This window comes from Phyllobates terribilis, unplaced genomic scaffold (assembly GCF_046119375.1).
Source record: "Phyllobates terribilis strain yellow unplaced genomic scaffold, ASM4611937v1 Scaffold_2__4_contigs__length_985480577, whole genome shotgun sequence".
Taxonomy (NCBI): domain Eukaryota; kingdom Metazoa; phylum Chordata; class Amphibia; order Anura; family Dendrobatidae; genus Phyllobates; species Phyllobates terribilis.
This window is the reverse complement of record NW_027362762.1, coordinates 450,942,364-450,970,271: the sequence shown is the minus strand read 5'-3', so window position 1 is coordinate 450,970,271 and position 27,908 is coordinate 450,942,364. Positions and strand designations below refer to the sequence as shown.

General features: G+C 42.7%; 2 protein-coding genes across 5 annotated transcripts in view; one reads left to right on the top strand and one right to left on the bottom strand.

The window, feature by feature from the left end:
* Window positions 1-458: 458 nt before the first annotated feature.
* PTRH2 (peptidyl-tRNA hydrolase 2) lies at window positions 459-6,757 on the bottom strand. 2 transcript variants are annotated; one of them, XM_073665587.1, is made up of 2 exons: window positions 6,507-6,757; window positions 459-1,874 (listed from the first exon to the last, which is right to left on the bottom strand). In XM_073665587.1, exon 2 carries the CDS (start codon window positions 1,865-1,867, stop codon window positions 1,352-1,354), a length of 516 nt encoding a protein of 171 aa, XP_073521688.1. In that variant the 5' UTR covers window positions 1,868-1,874; window positions 6,507-6,757; the 3' UTR covers window positions 459-1,351. The 2 variants fall into 2 exon arrangements, with proteins under 2 accessions (XP_073521688.1, XP_073521682.1); XM_073665581.1 differs by having other exon boundaries at window positions 465-1,874; window positions 6,444-6,752.
* Window positions 6,563-27,908, top strand: part of VMP1 (vacuole membrane protein 1) — a 169,302-nt gene continuing 147,956 nt past the window's right edge. Inside the window, exons 1-2 of one of the 3 annotated variants that reach the window (XM_073665571.1) lie at window positions 6,573-6,836; window positions 26,936-27,045. The gene's annotated coding sequence lies outside the window, so the exon portion shown is untranslated. Of the gene's footprint in view, window positions 6,837-26,935; window positions 27,046-27,908 lie in introns of all 3 variants that reach the window. The other 2 variants (XM_073665556.1, XM_073665563.1) reach the window with 2 other exon arrangements.

Here is a 27,908-nt window from a genome sequence, read left to right as displayed (position 1 = left end):
TAAAATGCATACGAATTATTTACATACAGACTTTCTTCATCTAATGTACCGTATTTTGCAGATTATAAGACGCACCCAAAAATTTGGGGACGAAAATAGGAAAAAAATGTTTTTCAATAGACCCATTTGTGTTATAATCAGCTTACCTGGGGGGCGGCAGCGTTGGTGGAGCGGGGTCCCAGGTCACAGGATTGCTGCTGGCCGAGGCGGAGTGTTCGGAGGCAGACATTTTGTGAAAGCCGGAGCTCTGCACTTTCCATACTTTCTAATGCGGTGGACTCCGGGAAAATGGCTGCCGGAGGCGGCGCATGCTCAGATTGAGATCTCAGCATCGAGATCTCAGCTCCCGATCTCAATCTGAGAATGCGCTGCCTCCGGCGGCCATTTTCCCGGAGTCCACAGCATAGAAGAGTATGGAAGGTGCGGGGCTCCGGCTTTCACAAAATGTCGGCGGAGCCCCTACACCACTGAACACCTCATCCTACCAGCATGGGTCCAACAGCCATCACCCAACTCCTGCCTCCGCCAGAAGCTTCCGGCAGCAGCGACCCTGGGACCCCGCTCCACCGCTCAATTCGGATTATAAGACGCACCCCCATTTTCCCCCAAAATTTTTGGAGGAAAAAGTGTGTATTATAATCCGAAAAATACGGTAATTCTACAGGGAAAATCTGCACAAAAAAACTTAGTGTACTGCAAGATAAATTGAATTACAGGAAGAATGATTGTGACCACTAAGTCACAACGGACCCCAATGCTTCCTGTTCTAAAACATCTCATTTCAAGGCCCGCATAACATATGTAAGTTTATAGCCCGCTTAGCAGTTTGGTTATTTAGAACGTAGAGAAACCATGGGAACCTCTGTGCTGGAGGAGATGGGAAATTTACAGATGAGCATAAGCTTTTTTTTCATATTTTATCATACTGCTGTCATAAAACTGGAGAACCTCTTTAATTCATGGCACTCAATAGGCACATTGGTTTTTTAGTCTCATTCATCACTGCTTTCAGTAGGTGGCGCTAGAGTTCTAGTCTTCTTCCTCTCTGAAGAGACTATTTGCATATTTAATTTTCCAGAGGACCATGCATGGCTGATAAGTTTCCTTACTCTGACATGCCAGGCTTGGCTTGTCACTCTCCACAAGAAAAAATGTTACCCCTTAGACACAAGCCTCAGTCACAAATTATATAGAAAGGAAATTGTAAATGACAACTGCTAGAAAGGAAAAGCCAGCAAAGGGGAGTAAAAATATGTCCATGATACAAAAGCCTTAGCAAACATTTTAATGTAAAATTCAGTAAACTGCTACTTTGTCTGACAGTATATTCATTACAAAATGCATAGAGACATCAGTAGAGTTTTAATCCTCCAGTCACTTGATCAATTAAGTTGGCAGGACCTGGCCCGACTCCTAGGACCGTTCGCGATCCAGGTGCTATCTGTGTACGGCCAGCATCCTGTATCAAACTAATGGTTAATCCCAGCTGCTTTGCATGAGACAGAAGTTCAACTAGTGTGGCTTCATCAGGTGCTTTCAGCACTACTTTTGGTTGTCCACAGTATTCCCATTGCTTGAGTAAATCAGGATTTCTTTTTTGGAGCTGCTTGTAGGCAGATACTGCAGCATGTGAGCACTGGGCAGCCACTTTTCCTTTTCCCATTTTTAAATCATTACGGACTACTAGAACCATCTTGAATTCACCACTTTCTCCCATAACACTTGCTTCACTTCCCACGTCATTTCCTGCAACGCTTGTGAGGTTTCGGATTTGTCCTTGACGGCCACGCAGCCTCCAACCTAGAAAGAGGCCACAGGCTATCCCAGCAGCCAGGGTCAGAGCTCCAGGGTGTGAAATGTAATCCATTGTAAATCTAAAGAAACAGAAAGGAAATACATTACAGTTTTACCCATACCGGAAAAGAAGCTAGACAGAAGCTCAGTGCAAAAAGCACATCATACTACTACATTAACAATTCAGCATTTTCAATTAACAAACAGTCAAGCGGTAATAATCCTCAATAACCTGCAGAAACTGACATTTTACAGCTATAAAAAAAAACAATTATACTAATACTTTCCTGTTTCAGCAAACTATTAGTATTCAGCCATATTTGTGTTATGGGGAAGAAGTTGTGTGATTCTTTGTCAATGCACAACTAAAAAAAAGAAGACAACCATGTGTTCCGATACCAGCTGTTGCTGCAGACATCCAGGAGAGGATCACAAGAAGCTTGGCATGTCAAGCACATAAGGACATGTATTAAATTCGTTTCACCTGAAGCTGTACAAAGTGTAAGCTATCCAAGAATTTAAGGTAAGGGATAAACAGAAGTGTACTGCGTATTGCATTTGGCTACTGGATATGATCGAAAAGGTCATTTGGACCCGTTGGAATACATCATGGATAAAGCAAGGGTTCATGTAAGGCCTCATTCATATGTCCGTGAAAAAATGGTACTGGTGTTATCCATGTGTCCGTTTTTACCATCCGTGTGTCATCCGAGTGTCCGTTTTTACCATCAGTGTGTCATCCGTGTGCCCGTTTTTACCATCAGTGTGTCATCCGTGTGCCCGTTTTTACCATCAGTGTGCCCGTTTTTACCATCAGTGTGTCATCCGTGTGCCCGTTTTTACCATCAGTGTGTCATCCGTGTGCCCGTTTTTACCATCAGTGTGTCATCCGAGTGTCTGTTTTTACCATCAGTGTCATCCGTGTGCCCGTTTTTACCATCAGTGTGTCATCCGTGTGCCCGTTTTTACCATCAGTGTGTCATCCGTGTGCCCGTTTTTACCATCAGTGTGTCATCCGTGTGCCCGTTTTTACCATCAGTGTGTCATCCGAGTGTCCGTTTTTACCATCAGTGTCATCCGTGTGCCCGTTTTTACCATCAGTGTGTCATCCGTGTGCCCGTTTTTACCATCAGTGTGTCATCCGTGTGCCCGTTTTTACCATCAGTGTGTCATCCGTGTGCCCGTTTTTACCATCAGTGTGTCATCCGTGTGCCCGTTTTTACCATCAGTATGTGCGCTCTTCAGCCAGCAAGGGGCTGATATGATCGTGAAATCATCACACACACTAAATAGAGAATCCCTGCCCCCCCACTGATAAATCAAGTGTATGCCAGTCCTTGATTAGATGTTTGCATGTACAACTTATATTTATCTTCTTGTGTTGATGGTTTATACATTTATGGGAGTGGCGAGAATAAATAATGATGGCTGTGCATTGCATGCTGCATTTTTTTCTGTGGTGTGAGTGTACTGTATGAGGGCAGGTGGGGTTTGTATTCCAGTGATTGTTTTTTTTTTTTTTCCAATAATCCATCCCTGATAGAGCTGAAGTGAAAATGTATGTTAAAGTGAACCTGACAGCTGATACATAGTGCCCAACACATGATTTCAGCCATGTATATTTGACTTTGAAACAATGCGGCATTTCAGACACAAAAACACACTTTAAAATCTGCTGGGGACCAAGCTGCACTGGGGGGTCTATGGCAGCTTCTCCCTGCCCGCTGCCAGTGCCTGACAGGTGTCTCAGTATACAAGCACTAAAGAGCAGCGGGCAGAGAGAAGCCACTGGTGACCCACGTATCCAACTAGTCTCCCGTGGGGCTCAGTCCCCGGCAACTTTTGAAGCTTCTCTGAAAAGCAGCAGCATTAAAGTTAAACAGAGTTAAACATGAATGGCTAAAATCATATAGCCAGAGTCTGATACATGCTGCCAGTGAATCGGACAGGGGTTATCTTGTGCCAGTAGTGACATTTATCACTACTAATAATAATCTTTATATATCACCTATCCACAGAACAGGCAATAAATGTCTGATAAGAGCAAACAAACAAACAAACCCCAAAGCGATTGATTGGTAATAAATGTAATATTAGGATATGTCTGACATCTACATGGTTAACTTTGCACAATGGACCATAAAACTTTGAGCTTTTATTGTAGGCTGTGCCATGGGGGTTGCAGGAACCAGAGCCATGGGGGGATTTATCTCTTGGAGTAGAGCTTGCCATTCTTGACATCTAGGCCTGGTTAGTATAAGCTTCAAAGAATGGGTGAATGAACATATGTTAACCCAAATAGAAATTCCCCCCTATAGTAAGAGGATGCAAGAAACTAGCCTATTAAATAGTCATTGTACTTGTCGCCTTATTAGCTCACTATCCAATTGTAGACCTAAAATTTCATTTGTAAAATGATCGGCTGTCCAGGAAACCTGAGCCCAGGGCTGGGGATATAAAAAGATTGCTGGAACAACAGGCCTGAGTATGTCCTATCATTCTCCTACCACCAGGGAAACAAGTCTATAGACTGAAACACTTAAAGGTAATTATTGTTATTTCTCTTTTTATTTTATAACTGTATATGACATTTGTATGTCACCTTATTTTGTCTACTTTTATTCATTTTCTTATAAGCACTGTACTTTTTATATTAAAACCTAAAACTTTAATAATTTGGAGCTTGTATGCTTTAAAGCAGTGTTCCTCAACTCCAGTCCTCAAGAGCCACTAAGAGATCAGGTTTTCAGCATTTCCTTAGTATTGCATGAGTGATGGAATTAAAACATGGGCAATTTTAAGGAAATACTGAAAACATGATGAGTTGGTGGCTCTTGAGGACTGGAGTTGGGGAACTCTGCCCTAAAGAATCCACAACCTTTCAGACATTGTTAGGCCTTTTGACTGATAGCAATGTGTATTTTGCGGACTCCTCACCTCATTTGTTTGATTAGTGGTGGCAGCATGTGTATCTGTGGCAAGTGATTTAGGCTGGGACTACACAGCGACACCTGTCACATGGCCAAAGATAGCTAGGTGTAGCTACAGCATTGCACCACACTATAGGTGAATGGGTTCGCATAGCGACCGAGGATACTGTAACTGAAACAAGCAAGTTGCAAAAAAAATCCAACCAGGTATGACTTTTTGAGACTTGCTCGTCGCGGTACCTTTGGGATCACATTGCGACCCCATTCACTTGTATTGTGCAGCAATAAGTAACAATTTTTGGCCAACCCTTGTGTTACAGTCAAAGTTGACATGTTACAGCAACCTAATGCTCATTTTGAAGCTTGAGTGGAAGGTCAAGTGGTCTTTTCCACTTATGAAAAATGTATAAGTATAAAAATACATACAAAAATTTCCATGGTATAAGATCAGTTATACGTTCTAGGAACTTTTTACAACTTGTTCGAAAAGAGGAGTGACCTAATGAAAACCTGGTATAATAGTGTGATTGGGACATAGCCTGAAATTTGATATGTGTAGGACAGTCTAAAAATGCATAAAATGTGATAAATATCGTCAATTACAAGGCTATGTTCACACGTTGCTTTTTTATGCAAAATTTTACCTGCGGTTTACAGTACCAGCAAAGTCTATGAGATTTCAGAAGTCTCAAGACACACCTTGGTTTTTTTCCTGTTTTGTCACAGAGCTGCGTTTCTGCAAAATGCAGCATGTCTCTACTTTCAGGGTTTTTCACCATTGGTAGTGCAAAAACACAGCAAAAAAAAGCAGGCGTCAGGTTTTGGTGCCAAAACCTGAGGAAGTTGAATCAGGTATATTATTATTATTTTTTTATGCACTAAACTTTATCAGCATGCTCAAGAGACAAATGTACCCAGACAAAAACGCAGCAAAACCTGCTTTTTAGAGGTTGCTTTTTTAAAGGCAAGAGAGCAGGTTTTGTCTGCAGAAAAAAAAAAACGCCACATGTTAACATAGCCTAAGACTGTCTAAATATTCTGCCCCAAGGAGAACACGCGCTCCACATGGGCAATAAGAAATGCCAGCAGGGGGCCTTATCTGGAGGACCCAAATGGAAAACCTGAAGAAGTTCAATGGTATCGACCTCAAAAAAACCTGCAGCTTTCGGGTATGTTCATTGAGTTTTTGTTTCTGACGATCAAAAACTATGACTTTTGTAGTGGAAACTGCTTCAGGAAACTTTTTTTTTTTTTTTCCCTGAAGTGTTTTTTCTGATTGGACGTCGCCTAGTTTAGAGTGTTTTCTGTTAGGAGCCACTTCAAAGAATGGACATTCGCTTTTGTTTCTCCACCAAGGGATTAAAAGACGCTCAATAGCCTGAACATTTCAACGGTAAGCCCTTTTCTAATAGAGATGAGTAGGAAGACTCTTTGGAGCGCAGTGTGAACATTCCCCTCATCTATCGTCTGCATCAGGTAAGAGAAAGCATACGGTTTGTAGTTAGACGAGTGACACTGCCGTTATAGGTCAGGATGCAGTGGAGATATGTGTGGAAACTGCAATAAAATGAGTAATCACCCATAACAACCAATAGGGCTGCAGCTTTCATTGCAAAAACTAGCCCTGAAAAATAAGTGCTGGAATCTGATTGGCCGCTGTGCCTCTACCCCACTCGTACCCAGTGTACGATGCCTATGCCGTCCATACTTCTCCCTTACCGTAAACGCCCTCCCTGCTAGGCTGCTAATACGGCAGATAGAGAGTAAGACAGGAGCCCTCACCCGGAGCCCAGCCTCCCACGTTGGGTTCTAGTCACTTCCTGATCCTACATGTCGCACGCGTGTGACGTCATCGCCGCTATTTCACTGCGCTTTGCTTTACTGCTCGCTCGCCACTGTCTACTCGATAAGTTCCGTAAAACCAGGTAAAATGGTAGCGAAAGCGAGGCTGCGGAAACCCAGAAGAAGCCGGCGCAATCTCGGGTTCCACGCCGCTGACGTCTCACTTTGATGACGCGAGAAGCCAGTAGGGGGCGCTGCCAGAGGTGACGCGGCTTCCGGTGCAGTGACCCGGCGAGTGTGACAGATCGCTGGTGAGAAGCAGTGGAGGAGGTGAGTGGTGCCGGTGTCCGCTGGGCTGCCGTGCTGTCAGTGATCAGCTGCGGCAGTGTCCGGTGCCTGCGATTATATACGGTCCCTCACGCAGTGCCTGCTGGCGGCAGCTCCGGAGCTCGGATGTACCGGACGTGTCTCTCTCATGGCTGTCAGTGACCTGTCCGTGCTGCCCGCGGACTGTCCGCAGGTGATCGTGTGTACAGCGCCATTGGCAGGATCTCCTGTAAAGAATACTGGTTCTCTCTCTACCCACATAGTATGACCCCGGATAGCTTCCCCCTACATGACCTCTTTATTTCTTAATGTGGCTGTAGACAAAATAAGAGGGATCAGCCGACTGCCATCACCTCCGCTGACATGTCTGATCCCACAGCCCCATTATAGACTGCCTCATAGTAAGGCTGTCAGCATTCCCCACAGCCACCAACCACAGCTCAGCTCTCATTTCTTATACTACTCTGGATAAATATAAGCTGTGTTCTGATTGATTGCTATGGACAACAAAGATTACTTCTGTTACTGTCTGCTAAATGAGAGCCTTTATCATGTACATAAGGGGATATGCAGACGCCTGTCAGGACTGACTGCTTGTCCTTGGCCTGTGTGTGGTATTGTGATTCATCCTCAGGGGAGAGTCACACGGCCATAAACATCGGATGAGGATCACAACTCTGACTGTCCGGCGGCTCCCTACAAGAGCGTGACAGCATGTATTTCTATGCAGCTGACGGCCAGTCCGTACACTGCGATGCGATGCGATCCTCGTCCGAGTTATACGACCGTGTGACTCTCCCCTTTAGTCCGGAGTCAAACTGCCATTGATTCTGTTATGTGAGAGAACTGAGCCGATATGTCAATGACACTCTGCTCCTGCTCTGCTGTGAGTGTGAGCCGAGTCTCAGTGCTCTATGCTCTCAGATCCTCTCTCATGAGAGAATCACAGCACAGGTACGGAGGAGACGGAGAAAGTAACTTCTCCCTCTCCTCCATTGCCAGCGTCTGTGGGAATCGCCAGCAATGGAGTACCTTTATTTAGCAAATTCGTATGCTTTATATACTGCACTCTGTCAGGATTTTAAACATGGCAACTGCCAGGACATTCAGTAGGACTGACTGCGTGAAGTAAGAGACAGATACACTAAAACTGTCAGACTGACCTAGATGAATTTCCATTCTCCGTCCGATAAAGAAAGGGGTTCATCTTCTCCTTTAGTCCTGTCAGGTTGACTGAACAGAGGAGTGTGGGTTCATGATGCCTGACAGGACGCTGCTCTGACGTGACCTCTTGATGCCTGACAGGACGCTGCTCTGACGTGACCTCTTGATGCCTGACAGGACGCTGCTCTGACGTGACCTCTTGATGCCTGACAGGACGCTGCTCTGACGTGACCTCTTGATGCCTGACAGGATGCTGCTCTGACGTGACCTCTTGATGCCTGACAGGATGCTGCTCTGACGTGACCTCTTGATGCCTGACAGGACGCTGCTCTGACGTGACCTCTTGATGCCTGACAGGACGCTGCTCTGACGTGACCTCTTGATGCCTGACAGGACGCTGCTCTGACGTGACCTCTTGATGCCTGACAGGACGCTGCTCTGACGTGACCTCTTGATGCCTGACAGGACGCTGCTCTGACGTGACCTCTTGATGCCTGACAGGACGCTGCTCTGACGTGACCTCTTGATGCCTGACAGGACGCTGCTCTGACGTGACCTCTTGATGCGTGACAGGACGCTGCTCTGACGTGACCTCTTGATGCCTGACAGGACGCTGCTCTGACGTGACCTCTTGATGCCTGACAGGACGCTGCTCTGACGTGACCTCTGTCTCGTGCTTCACACAGTCCATCCTACTGCGTGTCCTGAGATCTAGGATTGGTTGTGATTGACAGCTGCCATCTTGGAATCCTGACAGAGTGCAGTAGATGAAGCATACCCTTTTGCTGTATAAAGGTATTTAGAAAAATGTTTAATATTTAAATGTGTATTATTTGTTTTAGTAAATTTCCCAGGGAACCTCATTAAAGTGTACCTCCACTGTTACAAGTAATAGTTTACAGGCCAGAGCTTGGCAGTATAATCATGTTTCCAAATTACTCTATTAAAATTGTTTGCTGTTAACCCGTAGTATGGACTGCCCGGAGCCTGTGCTGTGGGCTCTACTAAATGAAGCTCGTCGCTCTCTGCAACTGTCTTCAGCCTGCGAGTGAGCTCTCTGAAGTCCTATGACGCGCGCTCCTGCACTGAAGATGGCAGCCAACAGCAGGAGAAGGACGTTGCTTAGTTTAGTGTAGCCCGCAGCACAGACTTCGGGCGGTCCGTACTGTGGTTTATCTGCAATAAATCACTAGTAGAATAATTTAGAAAAATTATTATGCCGCAGAGTCTTGCACTATTATCGTTTTCTTGTGAAGCTGAAGGCATGCTATCACTTGGAAAGTTATCACTTATTCACAGGGTAGATGACCACTTGCTGATCAGTGGGATCTGACCACTGGAACCCTACTGATTCCAAGACTGGGGCTCTGGCATATCCTATTTGATAAAAAAGCAATGGTTGTGTATGAGTTTTCTATGGGATAATGCTCTGCTATCGCCATCAGTATCCTGGACGGTGATGGCCTCAACTGACGAGACCCCCACCAATCAGCAAGTTATCACCTATCCAAACATGACTATGGGACAATCTCTTTATGTCTGCAGTTTCAATTTAGCATATTTAGTGTAAGACCGTGTGATATTACTTACATCAGTGTATCCGATCTCACAAATCACGGTTAAATTAATGCCTTACATTATGTTGCCATGTGCCTTTTCATTTATTTTATTTTTTTATACATTGTATAATGATGACCAAGTGAATTTACATTGAAGGAGAAAGAGACGTGGTCTGTGTCATGCCAAGTTAGCATTGCCATTCTGAATTATTGATGATGATGATGATGATGGAGTATGGATGCAGTATAAAGTTGCCGCTTGCATGGATCTTCACTTCAGTCTTTACAGATGATGACCCTTTAGCAGACTGGTTGTGGACTCTACTTGATGAGGATTTTCCGTGGCACAGAACAGGTGTAGAAAAAGAAGAGATCAGCTAATGAGTAGGTCGCGTTCACATTATCTGTATTTGGTCAGTATTTTACATCAGTATCTGTAAGCCAAATCCAGGAGTGGAACAGTCAGAGGAAAAGTATAATAGAAACACGTCACCACTTCTGTATGTATCACCCACTCCTGGTTTTGGCCTACAAATACTGAGGTCAAATACTGATAGTGTGAACGTGGAATAGCTGGAGTGATTCAGATCCTGAGGAGAAGTTTATTGCATATAGAAGTAGGGCCATTGCCATCATCTCAGGTTCTTCATCTAATGATGGAGAACACTGTTTTCCCTGTACGTTTAGTCAGAACCATCACAAACTTGTTTTTAAAGTGGTTTTCAGGCTTATGTTCTTGATTACTCTTCCATTCACTGTGTAGTGGCCGTTGTTGAGAACCGCTCAGCTCCTATTTTCTTCAGTAAGAGCTGAGCTGCTTTTCTCAGCTGGTGCCGGGTACCAGACCTTCAGCAATATGCTAGGCCCAGACAACCCCTGTAATTGAATAACGAATGTTATTCAATCAGGCAGTGCAGGTGGACTTTTTTTTTAAACTGACTGAGTCTGTGTGCGAAAAAAATCACAGCATGTGGTAGATCCTTTCCTAAATCAGATGAGACTCGCTCAAGTATATGGTGTGATTATATATATATATATATATATATATATATATATATATATATATATATATATATATATATATATATATATATATATATACACACATACACACACATACACACACATACACACACATACACACACACACACACACACACATACACACACATACACACACAGTTAGGTCCATATATATTTGGACAGAGACAACATTTTTCTAATTTTGGTGCTAGACATTACCACAATGAATTTTAAACAAAACAATTCAGATGCAGTTGAAGTTCAGACTTTCAGCTTTCATTTGAGGGTATCCACATTAAAATTGGATGAGGGGTTTAGGAATTTCAGCTCCTTAACCTGTTTTTAAAGGGACCAAAAGTAATTGGACAGTTGACTCCAAGGCTATTTCATGGACAGGTGTGGGCAATCCCTTCGTTAAGTCATTCTCAATTAAGCAGATAAAAGACCTGGAGTTGATTTGAGGTGTGGTGCTTGCATTTGGAAGGTTTTGCTGTGAAGTAAACATGCGGTCAAAGGAGCTCTCAATGTAGGTGAAACAAGCCATCCTTAAGCTGCAAAAACAGAAAAAACCCATCCGAGAAATTGCTACAATATTAGGAGTGGCAAAATCTACAGTTTGTTACATCCGGAGAAGGAAAGAAAAAGCACTGGTGAACTCATCAATGCAAAAAGACCTGGGCGCTCACTGAAGACAACAGTGGTGGATGATCGCAGAATAATCTCCATGGTGAAGAGAAACCCCTTCACAACAGCCAACCAAGTGAACAACACTCTCCAGGAGGTAGGCGTATCAATATCCAAATCTACCATAAAGAGAAGACTGCATGAAAGTAAATACAGAGGGTTCACTGCACGGTGCAAGCCACTCATAAGCATCAAGAAAAAAAGGCTAGACAGGACAGGCATGTAGAGTCAATCCGTTCACCTTTTCTGCGTCGCACAAAGACACGGTGGTTGAAACCAAAGATCTCAAATTTGGACTCCTCTGACCAAAGCACAAATTTCCACTGGTCTAATGTCCATTCCTTGTGTTCTTTAGCCCAAATAAGTCTCTTCTGCTTGTTGCCTGTCCTTAGCAGTGGTTTCCTAGCAGCTATTTTACCATGAAAGCCTGCTGTACAAAGTCTCCTCTTAACAGTTGTTGAAGAGATGTGTCTGCTGGTATAACTCTGTGTGGCATTGACCTGGTCTCTAATCTGAGCTGCTGTTAACCTGCGATTTCTGAGGCTGGTGACTCGGATAAACTTCTCCTCAGAAGCAGAGGTGGCTCTTGGTCTTCCTTTCCTGGGGCGGTCCTCATGTGAGCCAGTTTCTTTGTAGCGCTTGATGGTTTTTGCAACTGCACTTGGGGACACTTTCGAAGTTTTCCCAATTTTTTGGACTGACTGACCTTCATTTCTTAAAGTAATGATGGCCACTCGTTTTTCTTTACTTAGCTGCTTTTTTTCTTGCCATAATACAAATTCTAACAGTCTATTCAGTAGGACTATCAGCTGTGTATCCACCTGACTTCTGCACAACACAACTGATGGTCCCAACCCCATTTATAAGGCAAGAAATCCCACTTATTAAACCTGACAGGGCACACCTGTGAAGTGAAAACCATTTCCGGTGACTACCTCTTGAAGCTCATCAAGAGAATGCCAAGAGTGTGCAAAGCAGTCATCAAAGCAAAAGGTGGCTACTTTGAAGAACCTAGAATATAAGACATATTTTCAGTTGTTTCACACTTTTTTGTTAAGTATATAATTCCACATGTGTTAATTCATAGTTTTGATGCCTTCAGTGTGAATGTACAATTTTCATAGTCATGAAAATACAGAAAAATCTTCAAATGAGAAGGTGTGTCCAAACTTTTGGTCTGTACACACATATTATATATATATATATATATATATATATATATATATATATATATATATATATATATATATATATATATATATATATATATATATATATATATATATATATATATATATATAAAAATAAATATGTGTGTTTGTGTGCAAAATTATATTGCTGGGCGAGATAAGCCCACATGAATCTTGGATCAGGCTGCAACTGCATATTAAGGAGTCTGAAAATTCGTGGATTAAAAATGTAAAATTTCAGACTAAAAAGAAATGCATTTTTTTATTAAACATAGAAATGTTTCATTCTGATCCACTGGTTAGCTAATAAATGTAGCATCATGGGCCCTACCCTCACTGATTGCAATAGTGATGGCGTCCAGAATTGCCTGTCTTGCCTATCCATAGTGAGGTAGGAGCTTGTATGACGTGATGGTCAAGTATTCTTTTTGTTGCTCCATAAAAACGTTATTAGGATTTCTGCTAACACTTGATGAATTGTAAAGTGCTGTGGAATATGTTGGCGCTATAGAAATTAAATTATTATTATTACAGGTCAACAATTGATAGGGATCCTAATAGTCAGGATCTAACAGTTATTACTTATCCAGTGAATAGGTTGTGATTGTTTCTGGCTGGAATACACAGAGGCTTAGCTAGAAAGTGCTAGACCCCATACTCTTCTTTTGATTGGTACCCCATCAGCATTTCCTAGCTCCATGTAAAAGTTATGCTGCATTTTACACTGAAAGTTAATTGTGAACGCGCCTTCTTAAAAACGTTTGTTTCACGATGATGTAAACTGGCTGCATATGTGCATAATGCTCGTTCATCTGATGAGATTATCTTTTGCACAGCACAAACAATCATTGTTCTCAGCGGTGCATTGTCCTGTGTAAACAGTGCTTATCCGAGAACCATAGAAGTCTATGCGCACAGTCAGTCTGTGTATACAAATCCTTGAACTGATGGCACAATTGCCCACTAAATTGCTGTTGTAAAGAAAAACATAATATAGTAGGTGTCTTCCTCTTTAAAAGTCCAATACTTTATTTGCTTTGGTATTTTAATATAATCTAACACCAAAATATGATTTAAAAAGACCAAATATATAGAAGGGCTATAGGGTTAAATAATTCAGCTGACCCCATTTCACCCTATTTCTGACCACTACCTAACAGCGGACGTTGGCATCCTAGTTATAGACGCAAATGGCACCCCAGCCTGGCCGTCTTCTTTCCCTAAACTGATATCCTATATATTCCTAAAGATACAGTGGCTTGCAAGAATATTCACCCCCTTGTCATTTTTTGTGTTTTGCTACCTCACAACCTGGAACGTCACTTTGTTGTTTTTTTTGAGGGTTTGCATCGGTTCATGTAAAGAACATGCCTACAACTCTGAACATTTGGTTTTCTTTTTATTGTGAAGCAAACAACAAATAGGACAAAATAACTGAAAACTTCAGTGTGCATAACTATTCACTCCCTAAAGTCAGTACTTTGTAGAGCCTCCTTTTGTGGCTGCAAGTCGCTTTGGATAAGTCTCTATGTGCTTTACACATCTTGCCACTGGGATTTTTGCCCTTTCTTCAAGGCAAAACTTCTCCAGCTCTTTCAAGTTAAATAGTTTCTTCTGGTGAACAGCAATCTTCAAGTCTGACCACAGATTCTCAATTGGATTAAGGTCTGGGCTTTGACTAGGCCACTCCAAAACATTTACATGTTTCTCCTTAAACCATTTGAGTGTCGCTTCAGCAGTATGCTTTAGGTCATTGTCTTGTTGGAAGATGAAACTCTGTCCCAGTCTCAAATCACAGACAGCCTGAAACAGGTTTTGCTCAAGAATATCCCTTTATTTCGCACCATCCATCTTCCCCTCGACTCAGACCATTTTCCTTGTCCTTGCTGCCAACAAACTTCCCCACAGCATGATGCTGCCACCATGTGTTACTATAGGGATGGTGTTCTTGAGGTGATGAGCTGTGTTGGTTTGGCTCCAGACGTAGCGTTTACCTTGGTGACAAAAAATTTGATTTTGGTCTCATCTGACAACAGCATCTTCCTCCATACATTTGGGGAGTTTCCTGCTTGTCTTTTGGCAAACTCAAAATAAGCCTTACAATTTTTGACTGTAAGTAAAGGCTTTTTTCTGCCCACTCTTTCATAAAGGCCACTTCTATGGAGTGTACGGCTTATTGTGGTGGTATGAACAGATACTCCAGTTTCTGCTTGGGAACTCTGCAGCTCCTTCAGGGTTACCTTTGGTCTTTGTTGCCTCTCTGATTAATGCCCTCCTTGCCCGGGCTGAGAGTTTTGGTGGGCGGTTCTCTCTTGGCAGGTTTGTTGTGGTACCATGTTCTTTTCATTTGATGATAATGGATTTGATGGTGCTCTGGGGGATCATCAAAGATTGAGATATTTTTCTATAACCCAACCCTGACTTGTACTTCTCAACAACTTAAGTCCCTGACTTGTTTGGAGATCTCCTTGGTCTTCATGGTGTTGTTCGGTTAGTGGTGCCTCTTGATCAATGGTGTTGCAGCAGCCTCTGTGGACTTTCAGAAAAGGTGTGTATATACTGACAGACCATGTGACACTTAGATTGCACACAGGTGGACTTCCTTTCACTAAGCATGTCACTTATGAAGGTAATTGCTTGCTTCCGAAATTTTTAGGGGCTTCATAGCAAAAGGAGTGAATACATATGCAGATGCCAATTTTTAGTTATTTTATCCCATAAATTGAATTTATGCCTATATTTTTCTCACTTCACCAACTTACACTATTTAGTGCTGATGCATCACACACAAATCAGATTACAAAAATTATATAAACACTGACAGCTCAGGCTATGTGCACACAGTGCATTTTTGGTGCGTTTTTCCCATGCAGAAATGGGCCAAAAAACACATAGGAAATCAGGGGATAAGGTTTGCAATGACATTTTGCAAGATCATGTGCAGAAAAAGAAACAGCATGTCCATTCTTTTTGTTTTGGTCTGCTTTTTTCCAATACAATGCAGTGGAAAATAACGCATGAAAAACGCTGCGGATTTTCCTGTTCTTACGCACATAGCCTCAGGCTTGGCATCTCTGGAGTGACAGGGAATTCATAATTTAAGGTATGGTTGTGTATTATTCAGACCCTGAACACAATTCTGATCCTTCTAAAATAATCAGACCCACGACTTAAAGAAGTTGTCGCCTACTTTTACATTGATGCCCCATCTGTAGGATAGGGCATCAATGTCTGACCAGCTGGGGTCCCGCACTCTGCATCTCTGCCAATCAGCTGTTATCGGTGACGGCGGCGGCCGCCAGTGCTTACGTGCGGAGTTTGGCCGTCTAGTTGTAGGAGGGGATGTGCTGTACCCCGCGGCGGGCACTACAGCTTGACGGCCAAGCACCGCAGGTGAGCACATCCGGCCAGCGGCTGCCGCAGGCACTGATAACAGCTGATCGGCGGGGTTGCTGGTTGTGGGACCCCGGCCGATCAGACATTGATGCCCTATCCTACGGATGGGGCATCAATGTAAAAATAGTGGACAACTTCTTTAACTTATAAATTTATTAGGCCGTAGACCCGAATAAGTTAATCAGACCCCAGATCAGACTCCAATTTAAAAAGAGCCCTCAGATTTCTCTATTTACTTTTCTAGGCACCACCACACACAGCATCAAGTTTTTCAGTGCTTGTTCATGCAGATTCCGCCTGAAAAAGACTTTGGGGGCGATTCCTCAAGACCACCGATTCTCTCACCAGACTTGATTAGGGGCATATTGGAGCGGACGCTATGTGTGCCTCACAACAAATCTCACTCCAGCCCCTGCTAGAGTAACATTTTTGGGGTAGAGAATGCCGACACTCATTATAAATCTGTCAAGCTGTAGTCACCATGTCTATCCCACCCCAGTTCTGCCCACTTTGTTAGAGCTGGGGCGAGAATGGCGTGAAAACACCAGAAGTCACTTTTTTTTTTTTTTACGCAACCTTGCATTGTGCAAAATAACCTGTAACTTTTCAAAACTTTTTTTTTTTAAGGCAGAAATCTCTCGAAAAAGATTTGATAAGTCGCACCCTAAGTTTTTAAGACGTTTGAGATTTGGAGGAGTATTTAGTGAGTTACTGCACCAAAACCTTAGAGAAAAAACTGTGCACAAATCCGTATAATGATTTTAGAAGTCTTGTTTTTATATTCCTAATTGTCCTGGGTCAAACGTATTGTTTTATTTTTGATTGTTGTAAGCAAATATTTAATAGCTATGACATGAACAAAGTACAAGTTTTGTGACCACGTTTCACAAGTTGTCTATCAGTCTGTAATACCACACACTATGCAGCGGAGTTCATTGATAAGGGTTTCTAAAGAAACAAGTTTCCTAATTGCTTAAGTAAAGTATTTAAAGACCTATTCCAATTTCTTCCAATGCATATGTGTTGTATGTGATGGCTTACAATCACATAGTGTATCATTCAAAATATCATCCAGCCATCACCATGTAGTTAAAGTTCACATATGTATTATTCCCTTCGCAAATTTAATTTATTTTTTATAAATCTAAAGAATAACCATGGTTTTAAATTATATATTTTTTTAAGAAATCAATAGTACAAAGGAAAACTTTGTAATATCTTATCAGAGAAATGTTTTTTTTTTTCCTCCTCCTGGATTGTTTTTTTTTTCACTCTTGTTTCATGGATAAAATCTGTTTTTGGTGAATACATATCTTCCCTAATGACATAGTAGTAGATAAGTTGGTGCTTATAAAGTTCTATGGAGAGGGGAGGAGCCAGAGGCAGACACATACACAGACAGACAATACAAGTTGCCCCACTAAAATGAAGATATAGTTACAGTATGTATACATGGAGCATCATATAAATATTAAACATTTGTTTTCTATATTTAATTATATATTTTTTGCACTTTTTAAATACTTACCTTCTTTGTACATTGTAATAATTGAATGTGGTACCTATTAATTTCTATACTTCCATGATTTTTTAGTTATTTATTTTTTATATTATTGCCAAACTTGTAGTTTTTTTTTTTTTTTTTTTTTTACTGTTACCTATTCATCACTTATTTTGAGCTATTATATATTAATATCTCTGGTGATTTCTCCTGGTCTATACATTGTATGTTTATCTTGTATACATATTCAATTGGCAAAGGTGGTTTATGTCCACTCATCGTTTGACATACTAAGTCTCTATTTTTGTATAGCCTTTTTATTCATTTTTTTTTTTTTAGTATTTTTAATAGTGTATTAGAATTTTTAGATTTTTGTTTTTAATTTTGCACTCGACTGTCCCTGTCTGTGCCATAGATTTAGAATGGGGTGGTAGGACATGACAAACGTGCTCTTCAATTCCTCCAGGCTGATGGGCAGAACGTGGACACAAGTCCTTTTGTTCTGGCTACAAGTGGGGATCTTGCATCAAATTTTCAGTTATTATTTATCCATTGGATATGTGATCATTTATGTAGCACAGAATACCCCTTTAAGTCCCCCCAAAATCAATTTTAATTGCATTAATTCATTCTACTATTTGAATCCCCAGTTTGAATTATTCTCAACTTTATTAGTTTCTAAAAAAATAACTAAATAAATAATAAAAAAAAAAATATCCCGCTTGTTTATTTTGCCACTTTTTTTTCAATTCTATTCTCTTTGACTAGTTTGTTAGACGACATCTTTCCTTTTTTCTTGTCTTTGTATAGAAAAATAGATTCCAAAAATAGGAAAGTGCTGATCCTTGCAGTTTACTGGAAATGCTTTCTTATTCTGTTATTTCCCGTTTCTAATCTGGTGTTTGGTACAAACAGTCTCCTGAAATCTAATCAAGCAGAATAAACTAAGACAAACATAGGGGTATATTAAGCAATATTGCTTAATCCTCAAACTAGATATTCTTAAAATGTTCCAGCTGGGCCTGAGAGTGAACCTACAGGCTGCATGAATTGGAGCCCATCTCCATCATTTCAGACAGATGTTTTACTGAATTGGATGCTGCGGCTTTTCAGAGATATATAAATTTAAAAGCCCGCCAGGGACCATTTGACTCAAGTGACTAGGCCAAGGTAGCGGTAGGTAGATAGCTGTCACTCAAGGAGAGTGGAGCATGGAGAAGCCACCGAGGATCAGCCTCATGGACTAGTCACCCAAATGGCATGGTGCCCGGCCAGATCTTAAATGTACATTTCATCAAATGTTACAGCATTTCAGAATACAACTTACCTGTCTAAAATGATGGAGCCAGACTGATTCATGCTATATGTAGTTCAGGCAACATAAATCAGGTGTCAGGTTCCTTTTAACGGTAGTGGATGCAAGATTTGCAGCCGTACACAGGCCTCCGAGTTTAGAGATACCCGAAAGGTCGCTATGGCCAGTATTCGAGTATACATACTATAAAAGACTAGGGATAATTTTGGGCACTATTAGAGATTCTGTATTGGGGCATACAAGCTTCAAGTTATGTCACTGTACGCCAAATTTATACTTTCAAAAGTTGGCTTTTTGTCTGAAATGTATAATTTTAGTACATGGTGCAGTATATTAGCCCATACCATTTTTTTATTCTAGTAAATATAGTCATAAAGACAGATTTTTGCCACTAAAAGGGGTCTGTATGAAGGACTTTATGCCATTTTTTTTTGCAGCATCAAAATTGGCAAATTTAGGCACCCACCTTTTTTGTATAAAAGAAAATTGTGACTTTTTGCAATTTTACCCTGCTTTGGACACTTTTCAGAAGTTGCCATGCTTAGCTATGCAAATAGGGTTTTAGCGAGATTTATTCATTCCTAATTTGTTACAAAGTCACAAATTCACTCCCGAAAGGGGATGTCGTAAAAAGGGGAGTAACATTTCTAAACAGTAACCCAATATCTTAAAGTGTGCCAAATTTATCAAACGTCATGCAAAATTTGATAAATGTGGCCTAAATAACGTCGGCTCTGCCATAAGGAAAAGTGATTTCAAAGAGACTTTAATTCTAACTAATTTAGTTTGATAAATCTCCCCCGTTATTTATGCTCAGCCCCTTGCGTTTTTGTAAAAGGCACAATGAATAAGTGGAAGCAGTAGTACTCTGTTATTTTGCGATCTGGGTCTTGTTCCGACTTATCATCTCCCTTGTATCCCTGAGCTGTCACATTGCTCATGTAGGTGGATAATGCGCATGAAGAAGGGATGGCAGAAGAAGCGGCATCATCTCCCATTTCTGAGGACAGTCTGGTTGTGTGTACTAAGTATTAGCAGACCGGCGGAGCAGGATGTTCTTGTTCCTGGGCATGCTATATGTCTTCTCTGGTTACAACATGTTTACTGTTACTTCATAGATTAGACGGATCAGGACTAAATCCAGCCACTATTCTAGAAGTGTTTTCTGACGTGTCTGTCGTGATGACTGGGGGAAGCACTTGTAATGTGCTTTTTATACAAACGCTAGTATTGGGACACACCTCTTAATCAATGAGTTCAGGTTTTTCGTTCTGTCCCGTTGCCACAGGTGTTAAAAAAACAAAACAAACCACACTGAATTTGAGCGGGGTCCTATAATAGGAGCCACCGTTGTGACATGTCTTCCCTACTAAATATTCCATGATCAGCTGTGGTATTACCCCTGATGTTCACTTATATCTGTATATTATAGCGTGCCTTTTAGGCTCTATTCACAAGGCCCTAAATTTATTATAATGGCAAGTTATTACTTTGCTGCCTGGACAATTTTGTGAGCCTTATTGCTATCAAATTCTTTGTATGGTTATATTGTTACATTGGGATTGATAATCCAGTTGGTATTTCTTTCTGTATATCTTTGAAAAAGTCAACAAGAAACACTTTTCAAGAAAAAGTTTATTGGTTAGGAGCAAGAGCCATGAAGTGGGAGACCACTTATGATACAGAGCGGAGTGCTGGGGTGCATGGTACATATCAGTCGCTAACAGTCTGCTAACTCCACTACTAGGACAACCCTTTCTTGATATAAATGTTTGGCCCTGTTTAAATAAAAAAATACTTATACTAACATCCGTGTTGGCGCCGTTCCCGCGATGTCTGCACTCGCTCTCCCGGAACTCCTGTGCAGCTGTTGTGACACGTGACCCTGGCGCCCAATCAGCGCTGGTGTAACTGTCCTGTGGCGCCCCTGAGGGTTCGGTCGCTACAGAGGTATTGCATCTCATCCAGAAGTGTGGTATCTCACTCTCAGGTAAGGAAGGAGTATGGCTCAGGACCCTAACACTGCATTCACTACACCACATTTCCGGGGGACAGGGCAACAATGCTCCTAAGGGAGAGCACAACTGTCCCTGATCCCTGGCTGGAGTGGGGAGGAACCACCTAGAGAGGGGGAACTATGTAGTGGATGGGTGGAGGAAGTAGTTAAAGGGAGCACATAGTGGTAGATATAAAAGCAAGGAACCATCTTGGTTCAGGGAGAGTGAGTCGTTTAGTGAGTAGTGGTGAGGAGAAGTGACAGGAGCAGAGGCTCTGTACGAGCTCTGCTCCACAGGCAGGCCTAGTCAAGAGGCCTGAGCCTTAAGGAGAAAGGAGAGGAAAGAGGGAGCAAGAAGGCTCCAGGAGAGGAACCGAAGGGACCCCAGGGGTACGGGCCGTGCAGCAAGCCACCCGTACGCCCGCCGTTACTAGAAGAGTAGGGGGGTCAGGCCAGAGAAGGGGAACCGGGTCCCCCAACCAGCAGAGACTACAGGGCCAACTGGGAACCGGAGGATGCAGGACTTTAGGTACAGCAGGCCGTCCACACCAGCCACTAGGAAAGTAGCCACATAGGACCCAGGGGACGGCACATACGTCGCCTGCTAAGGCCCGAGGACACTGGACAGAATTGCTGCTAGGTGTGAGGTACAAGGAGAGAGGCCAGAGAAAGGTACACAGAACGGGGTCCTGATAAGTGCTCTGGAGATACCTGAGGGTGGACTGAGCCCCTCACTGAGTACGCACAGCACGACGTGGGAAGTTATGATCTGCAGTATAACTTGGAAACTAACAACCGTGAGTAAAGACCCTGGGACTGCATCAACTTGTCTCCGTGTTTCTTATCGCGCCAGCACTCACTGCACTGGGAAGCCCTGCACAACCACCATCATTCACCTGCGCTGCCCTGAAGCTACTCTTCCTGTGGAGAGTTATACTACACTTGCTGCACATACCACAAGCTTCAGTGGACTGCTCCGCAGCGGAGGTTCTCCATAACCGCAATTCACAGGTGGCGTAGTCGGACTATATTACCTATACACATAGACTGCCACTGGTTTGACCGCCCTGGGTCACGGACCGGGTCGCCGCCACGGTGACTACAACCCCCAGCATCTACAAGGCCTGGCTCCGGGTATCCCCACGGCCCAGGGGGCGCGTCATCTGCACTTGCTCTCCCGGAACTCATGTGCTGTTGTTGTGACACGTGACCCCGGCGCCCAATCAGCGCTGGTGTAACTGTCCCCACCTTCGGACATATCGAATATGAAGAAGAAGTCTGGGCTGCAGCTGATCTCTGACTTTTTCATGTTCAGTTCAATACGAGTTGGGGACAGTGATGCCAGTGTTGATTGGGCACTGGTGTCGCGTGTCACAACAACAGACCGGGAGCCACAGGGTGAGTGAGTGTCGACACTGCGGGAATGGCACCAGCACAGGAGGAGAGTATGAACTTTTTTATTTTAACGGGGCCAAGCGTGGGGAATGACGAGGAGTTGTCCAAGTAGTGGACAACTTCTTTAACTGTGGAGCTCCAAATCACCTCTGACATCAACAATCACCACAACAACGTTACTTGCTTGACTCCACTGTGACAACTGTAAAGATTGGTGGAGGAGGGATATTTCTTTGGGTTATTGTTCAGGGGTTGGTCTGGGCCCCTTAGTTCCAATGAAGGGTTATCTTAATGCTTCAACATACCAAGACATTTTTGACCATAATAATAATAATAATAGTTTATTTTTATAGCGCCAACATATTCCGCAGCACTTTACAAATTTTAGGGGGGACTTATACAGACAATACAGAATAAGCATATCTCATATCGAACGGAGTGAGGGCCCTGCTCGCGAGCTTACAGTCTATGAGGAAGTGGGGGAGACACAAAATGTAAAAATACATATATTGTATAATGCAGCCTTGATATACTGAAAAGGATAAATAATAATACATGGACTGGTCGCCAGCCAGTATGTGTGCAGTCCTGACAGAGGCTTTTATGTGCATGGTTGGTTTGAACCCAAAGTTGAAGAAGATTTTAATATGGGGGAAAGCTGGGATGGACAGAGTGTGTTTAGGTGATACGCCAGTCTAAAGAAATGTGTTTTTAGGGTTCGCTTGAAACTGTGGGTATTGGGAATTAATCGAACTGTCCTGGGTCCATTTTATGCTTCCCAGTTTGTGAGAACAGTTTAGAGAAGAACCATTTCCATTTAGCATCACTGTGTGTCAGTGCCCAAAGCAAGGCCCATAAAGGAATGGTTGGGTGCGTTTGGTGAGCTCTGACCTCAACCTCACTCAACGCTTTTGGGATGAATTAAAATTGAGATTGCGGGCTCATCCAACATCAATGTTTGACCTCACAAATGCTCTTCTGGATGAATGGACAAAAGTTCCAGCAGACACAATCTAAAATCTTGTAGAAAGTCTTCCCAAAAAGAGTGGAAGCCATTATAGCTGAAAACCAACTCCAGGTTAATGCCAATGGATTCTGAATGGGGTGTTATTATATACAATACTTTTGTCCATATAGTGTGTGCATGCATGTGTATGAATAGATCCATATTACAAACCACTGCCCAGTGAATTGAATAACATTGCTTGTCGCATTACAATGGCACATTGTAAGAAGTGGGACATACAAGGCAGCAAGTGAACCGTCAGGTCTTGAAGTTGATGTTTTGGAGCAGGATGGCATGCATGAGGATATTAGTGATTTTCACAAGGGCTATATTTTGATGACAAGATGACTTGGTCAGCTACGTCTCCAAAACAGCAGTTTTTTTTAGGGTGTTTCTCTTATGAAGTGGTCCAAAGAAGGGTCATCAGTAAACCGGTGACAGGGTTATGGGGGCCTAAGGACCATTGATGTATGTGGGAAGCTAAGGGTTATCAGTCTAGTCTGATCCCACAGAAACGCATAGATGATGATTGAGCAGGGTGTCCATGCTGACCCCTATCAACATTTGAAAGTAACTACAATGGATACATAAGCATCGGAAATTAAACCAAGGATGGCTGATGGCTAGGTATGTTTGCCTCACATGGGGAAGATAATGGCACAAGGATGCACTATGAGAGTAGGCAAGCCAATGGAGGTAGTGTGATGCTATGGGTACTGGCATTCATGTGGGTGCTGCCTTGTCACATACCACCTACCTAAACATTGTTGCAGACTATATTTATTCTGTCTTGTCAACATTGTAGGATAAAGGGGCATTTACACTGCAATTTAATAATGAATGAGCGTTGTTAAAATCGCAGTGTAAACAGGCTGCCGATCACCCAATAGACAAGTAAAATGCTCGTGCATCAGGCGACTTTCTCGGCGGTATATTATCCTTGAACTACCGAGAACAACGGCCGCCTATGCACACTGAGCAATCTAGAATAGATCACTCAGTGCGCATCATTTACTTTGCTCTGCCTGAGTAAACAGGTATACAAATGACCGCTGATTGCCAGTCGGACCGTGCCGCTCAAATGACCGCTGATTGCCAGTCGGACCGTGCCGCTCAAATGACCGCTGATTGCCAGTCGGACCGTGCCGCTCAAATGACCGCTGATTGCCAGTCGGACTGTGCCGCTCAAATGACCGCTGATTGCCAGTCGGACCGTGCCGCTCAAATGACCGCTGATTGCCAGTCGGACTGTGCCGCTCAAATGACCGCTGATTGTCAGTCGGACTGTGCCGCTCAAATGACCGCTGATTGCCAGTCGGACTGTGCTGCTCAAATGACCGCTGATTGCCAGTCGGACTGTGCTGCTCAAATGACCGCTGATTGCCAGTCGGACTGTGCTGCTCAAATGACCGCTGATTGCCAGTCGGACTGTGCTGCTCAAATGACCGCTGATTGCCAGTCGGACCGTGCCGCTGATTGGTCCATTTGAACAGTTCCTAACACATCTCCTGCGATGGGAAAAAACTATTTACAACATGGCATGGAGATAAGTCATATACTACAACATGGTAACAATACTGTGGGGGTGAACAGAGGCAGCACAAACCATCTACTGATGGCACAAAAAATTGCTGTAAAAGGTTTGGGATTTAGTTTTCTTTGAGTGAAGCTTTTCTTGGGTAGCTGGCCTACATGTAACTCTTTAGTATAATTTACACTTATAACTATAGCCATCTGGACCTTGTACTATATGTACAGCTAGTTGTATTCGCTGTATATCATTGGAATGAGGCTGTTCCAGTTTCTGACTAAATGACCTAATATTTGACCTAGATGCATCAATCCTTTTGATGATACAAGAGACAATGTTAAAGCTAGGACTGAATGGCAGCAGATATAATACAAGTCTAACTACCTGCCTACTCCACCCTTGTGTGCTGTTATTAGTGCTGATTTACAATGTTACGTAGCTTGATGCTAACGATCCATCGATATCCAAAACTAGTAATTGATGGCCATGTTTATCCATGCCTTCCCTTTATTAGCCGCCAATTAGACCTGTAATTTTATGCAAATCAGGGATAGGAATCCGTAATGAGATTGAGCTCTATATTTTTTTAATTTGGGATTGTTTTAGGGACTACTTGGTACAAAGTTGTGACAAAGCCATGGGGGCATAATTTGTTAGTTTTCAATGGAGTTGCTAGGGCTTCAATGGACACTGTCCCTGGAGGCATTTTACTTTTTCAAGAAAATCTGTCAACAGGTTTTTACCACCTAATGTGAGAGCAACATAAGGTCGAGACAGAGACTCTAATTCCAGCAATGTGTCACTTACTGGGCTGCTTGCTGTAGGTTTGATAAAATCAATGTTTTATACAGGGCTGTGGAATCGGAGTCTGAATTGGAGTCCGTATTAAATGGACCGACTCCAACTCCTAAAATATATAATAAATTGGGTACAGTAGTTCAGTGCAGTTTGTGGGGAATATTTTTTTCATAAGAATTTGGGAAAGTTCTGAAATGTCCTATTCCTGATCTAAGGGTCTAGACTTTTAGCTGAGCTGAATCTGTGCTACTGTAAATTTATCACTTAAACACGAGTCATGTATGAGGGAGTCGGAGGTTTTTCTTACCGACTCCAAGCCCTGGTTTTATCGGCAGGAGATTATCACTAGAGGACTAATAAAGCTGATGCCATGTATTCCTCCATATTTACGAGCTCTGTGTAACACCACTGATTGGCAGCTTACTGCCTATGCACCGTGTACACAGAAGATTGTCAATGAGTGGTGTGGATGAGATTATACAGAGCTCAGCATTCAGAGAACTGCTAGATAGGTAGCCGATAAAACAGGGATTTTATCAAAACTGCAGCACTTAATAAAGTAAATGATACATTGTTGTCATTAGGGTCAATGTCCCTATATCTTGCTGCTCTCAGACTGGGGTAGCAAAAACTTAATGACAGACTCCCTTAAAATGAAATCTGGCTTTACAGCACATACAGTAGAATACCGTATATCACTATTCAAAGACATTAACTGACAAAATAACAAAACAATTCCACCCAGTGACTCACAGGTGTTTCAGCCATGACTCGTCTATATGGATATTGCCTTCCCGTCATCTGCCCCAGGTTACAGTGATGCCAGGTGTAGTCTGGGGTGCCCCAGGGCTTCCTGTACCATGTATTGCACTTACAGGTCAGTCATCAGGCAAAAATTTGAAGGTTGACGCCGTAGAGCATGGTACCAACGGCTTCTGGGCTTCTCCTTTGTTTTGTACTTAAAGGAGTTGTCCAGTACTCAGACAACTTTTTTTCTCAGTTACTACATTCCTGCACATATTATTATTATTATTATTATTATTATTATTATTATTATTATTATAATAATAATGGCCTGTAATCCACTCCAATTCTGGCTGAATTCCAGTACACCGGTGCTGGGTCTCCCTGGACTAACGTGATGTTGTTGTCCTGTGAGCCCTGCAGCCAATCAATGGCCGCTTTACTCTGACTTCCTTCAGATGCAACTGACATCTGGAAGAAGTGAGAGCGCAGCAGCTATGACTTCCTCTGGATCTCAGTTTTGTCAGAAAGAAGTGTGAGCCTATTAGCGGCTGCTGATTTCCTGCTGGGCTCACCTGACGTAACCTCACGGGAGACCCGGCATCGGAGCTGACTATAGGCTGTTATTATTTTGTCTGTGGGAATATGGTGATAGAGCGGTTGTGCGAGAAGTGGACAACCCCTTTGAAGAAGACCTATGTCTGATATCTCCTATGTTTATCTTGGCAAGTAGAATTGTATTGCTCCCTCTGTTCTTCTTTAAAATAGTAAATGGTGATCTCATTTTTGTCTCCATGAAGGACTGAAGAGGACCTGTCCTTGCGGTATTTAATGTCTGAGAAGTGAAGGACAGATTTGAACTTTGTCCAACTGGAAGACGTCTTTGAAGAATCTGATCAAAGTTTGTGAGGTAGATAGATTCTGTTTCTCAGTGTACAGGGTGTTTCCACATATTTAGCACAGTATTGCTTATTTCTTGGAAAATATTCAGGTATAGAGTCCATTTGAGAGCCTTTTCTAGTAAGCGGCATTAGTTTAGGAGTTTCCTTCCCTTTCTACACAGTTATTAATCCATCCCAGTGTGATCAAACATGAACTGTGCTGTAATGAGAGTATTGCTCATTGTGTTTTCATGGCCAATTACAGTTCCATCTGCCTCCCTGGACTGTAGCCAGTAATGCATACATAATAAGAACTCTGACTGTTTTACGGTAGTTTCATCATGCAAATGACTGAATTTACGGTATTTCTTCGATGTACTGTGTGTAATTCTATTGAGAACATGGTTTCAAGTATTCATTTAAAAGGGTTATGCGGACTAGTTTATTATTTTAGTTTGGGCCTAAGAATTGGCAGACAAGTTGCTAGCTACCTGCCTCTTCTACCTGGTGCCGGCTGAGCGCCGTCAAGGTCCGCTCCTGCTGACTATTCAGCTGCTTCACATCACCAGGGCATCTCTTCCTCTTCCGGGCTGCTCTTTTCTTGGGCCATGACATCGACATCATGCTGATTGACAGCTAGCTTGCTACAGTTCTGTAATGGGGAGTTGGCTGCCAATCAGCATGACATCGGCAGTTATGCCCCATCAACAGACCAGAGAGGAAGGGAAGCAGTTACTCTGTCAACGCAACGTCAGCGGCAGAAGAGGTCTGTGACAGCTCTAAGCCAGCAGAGATCGCTGGCGAGTTGAACGGTCAGGTAGATAGCAACTACTTGCCTGTTAGTTCTGAGACCCATACACATTAGATGGCTGTTAGCTGAATGATGCTTTGG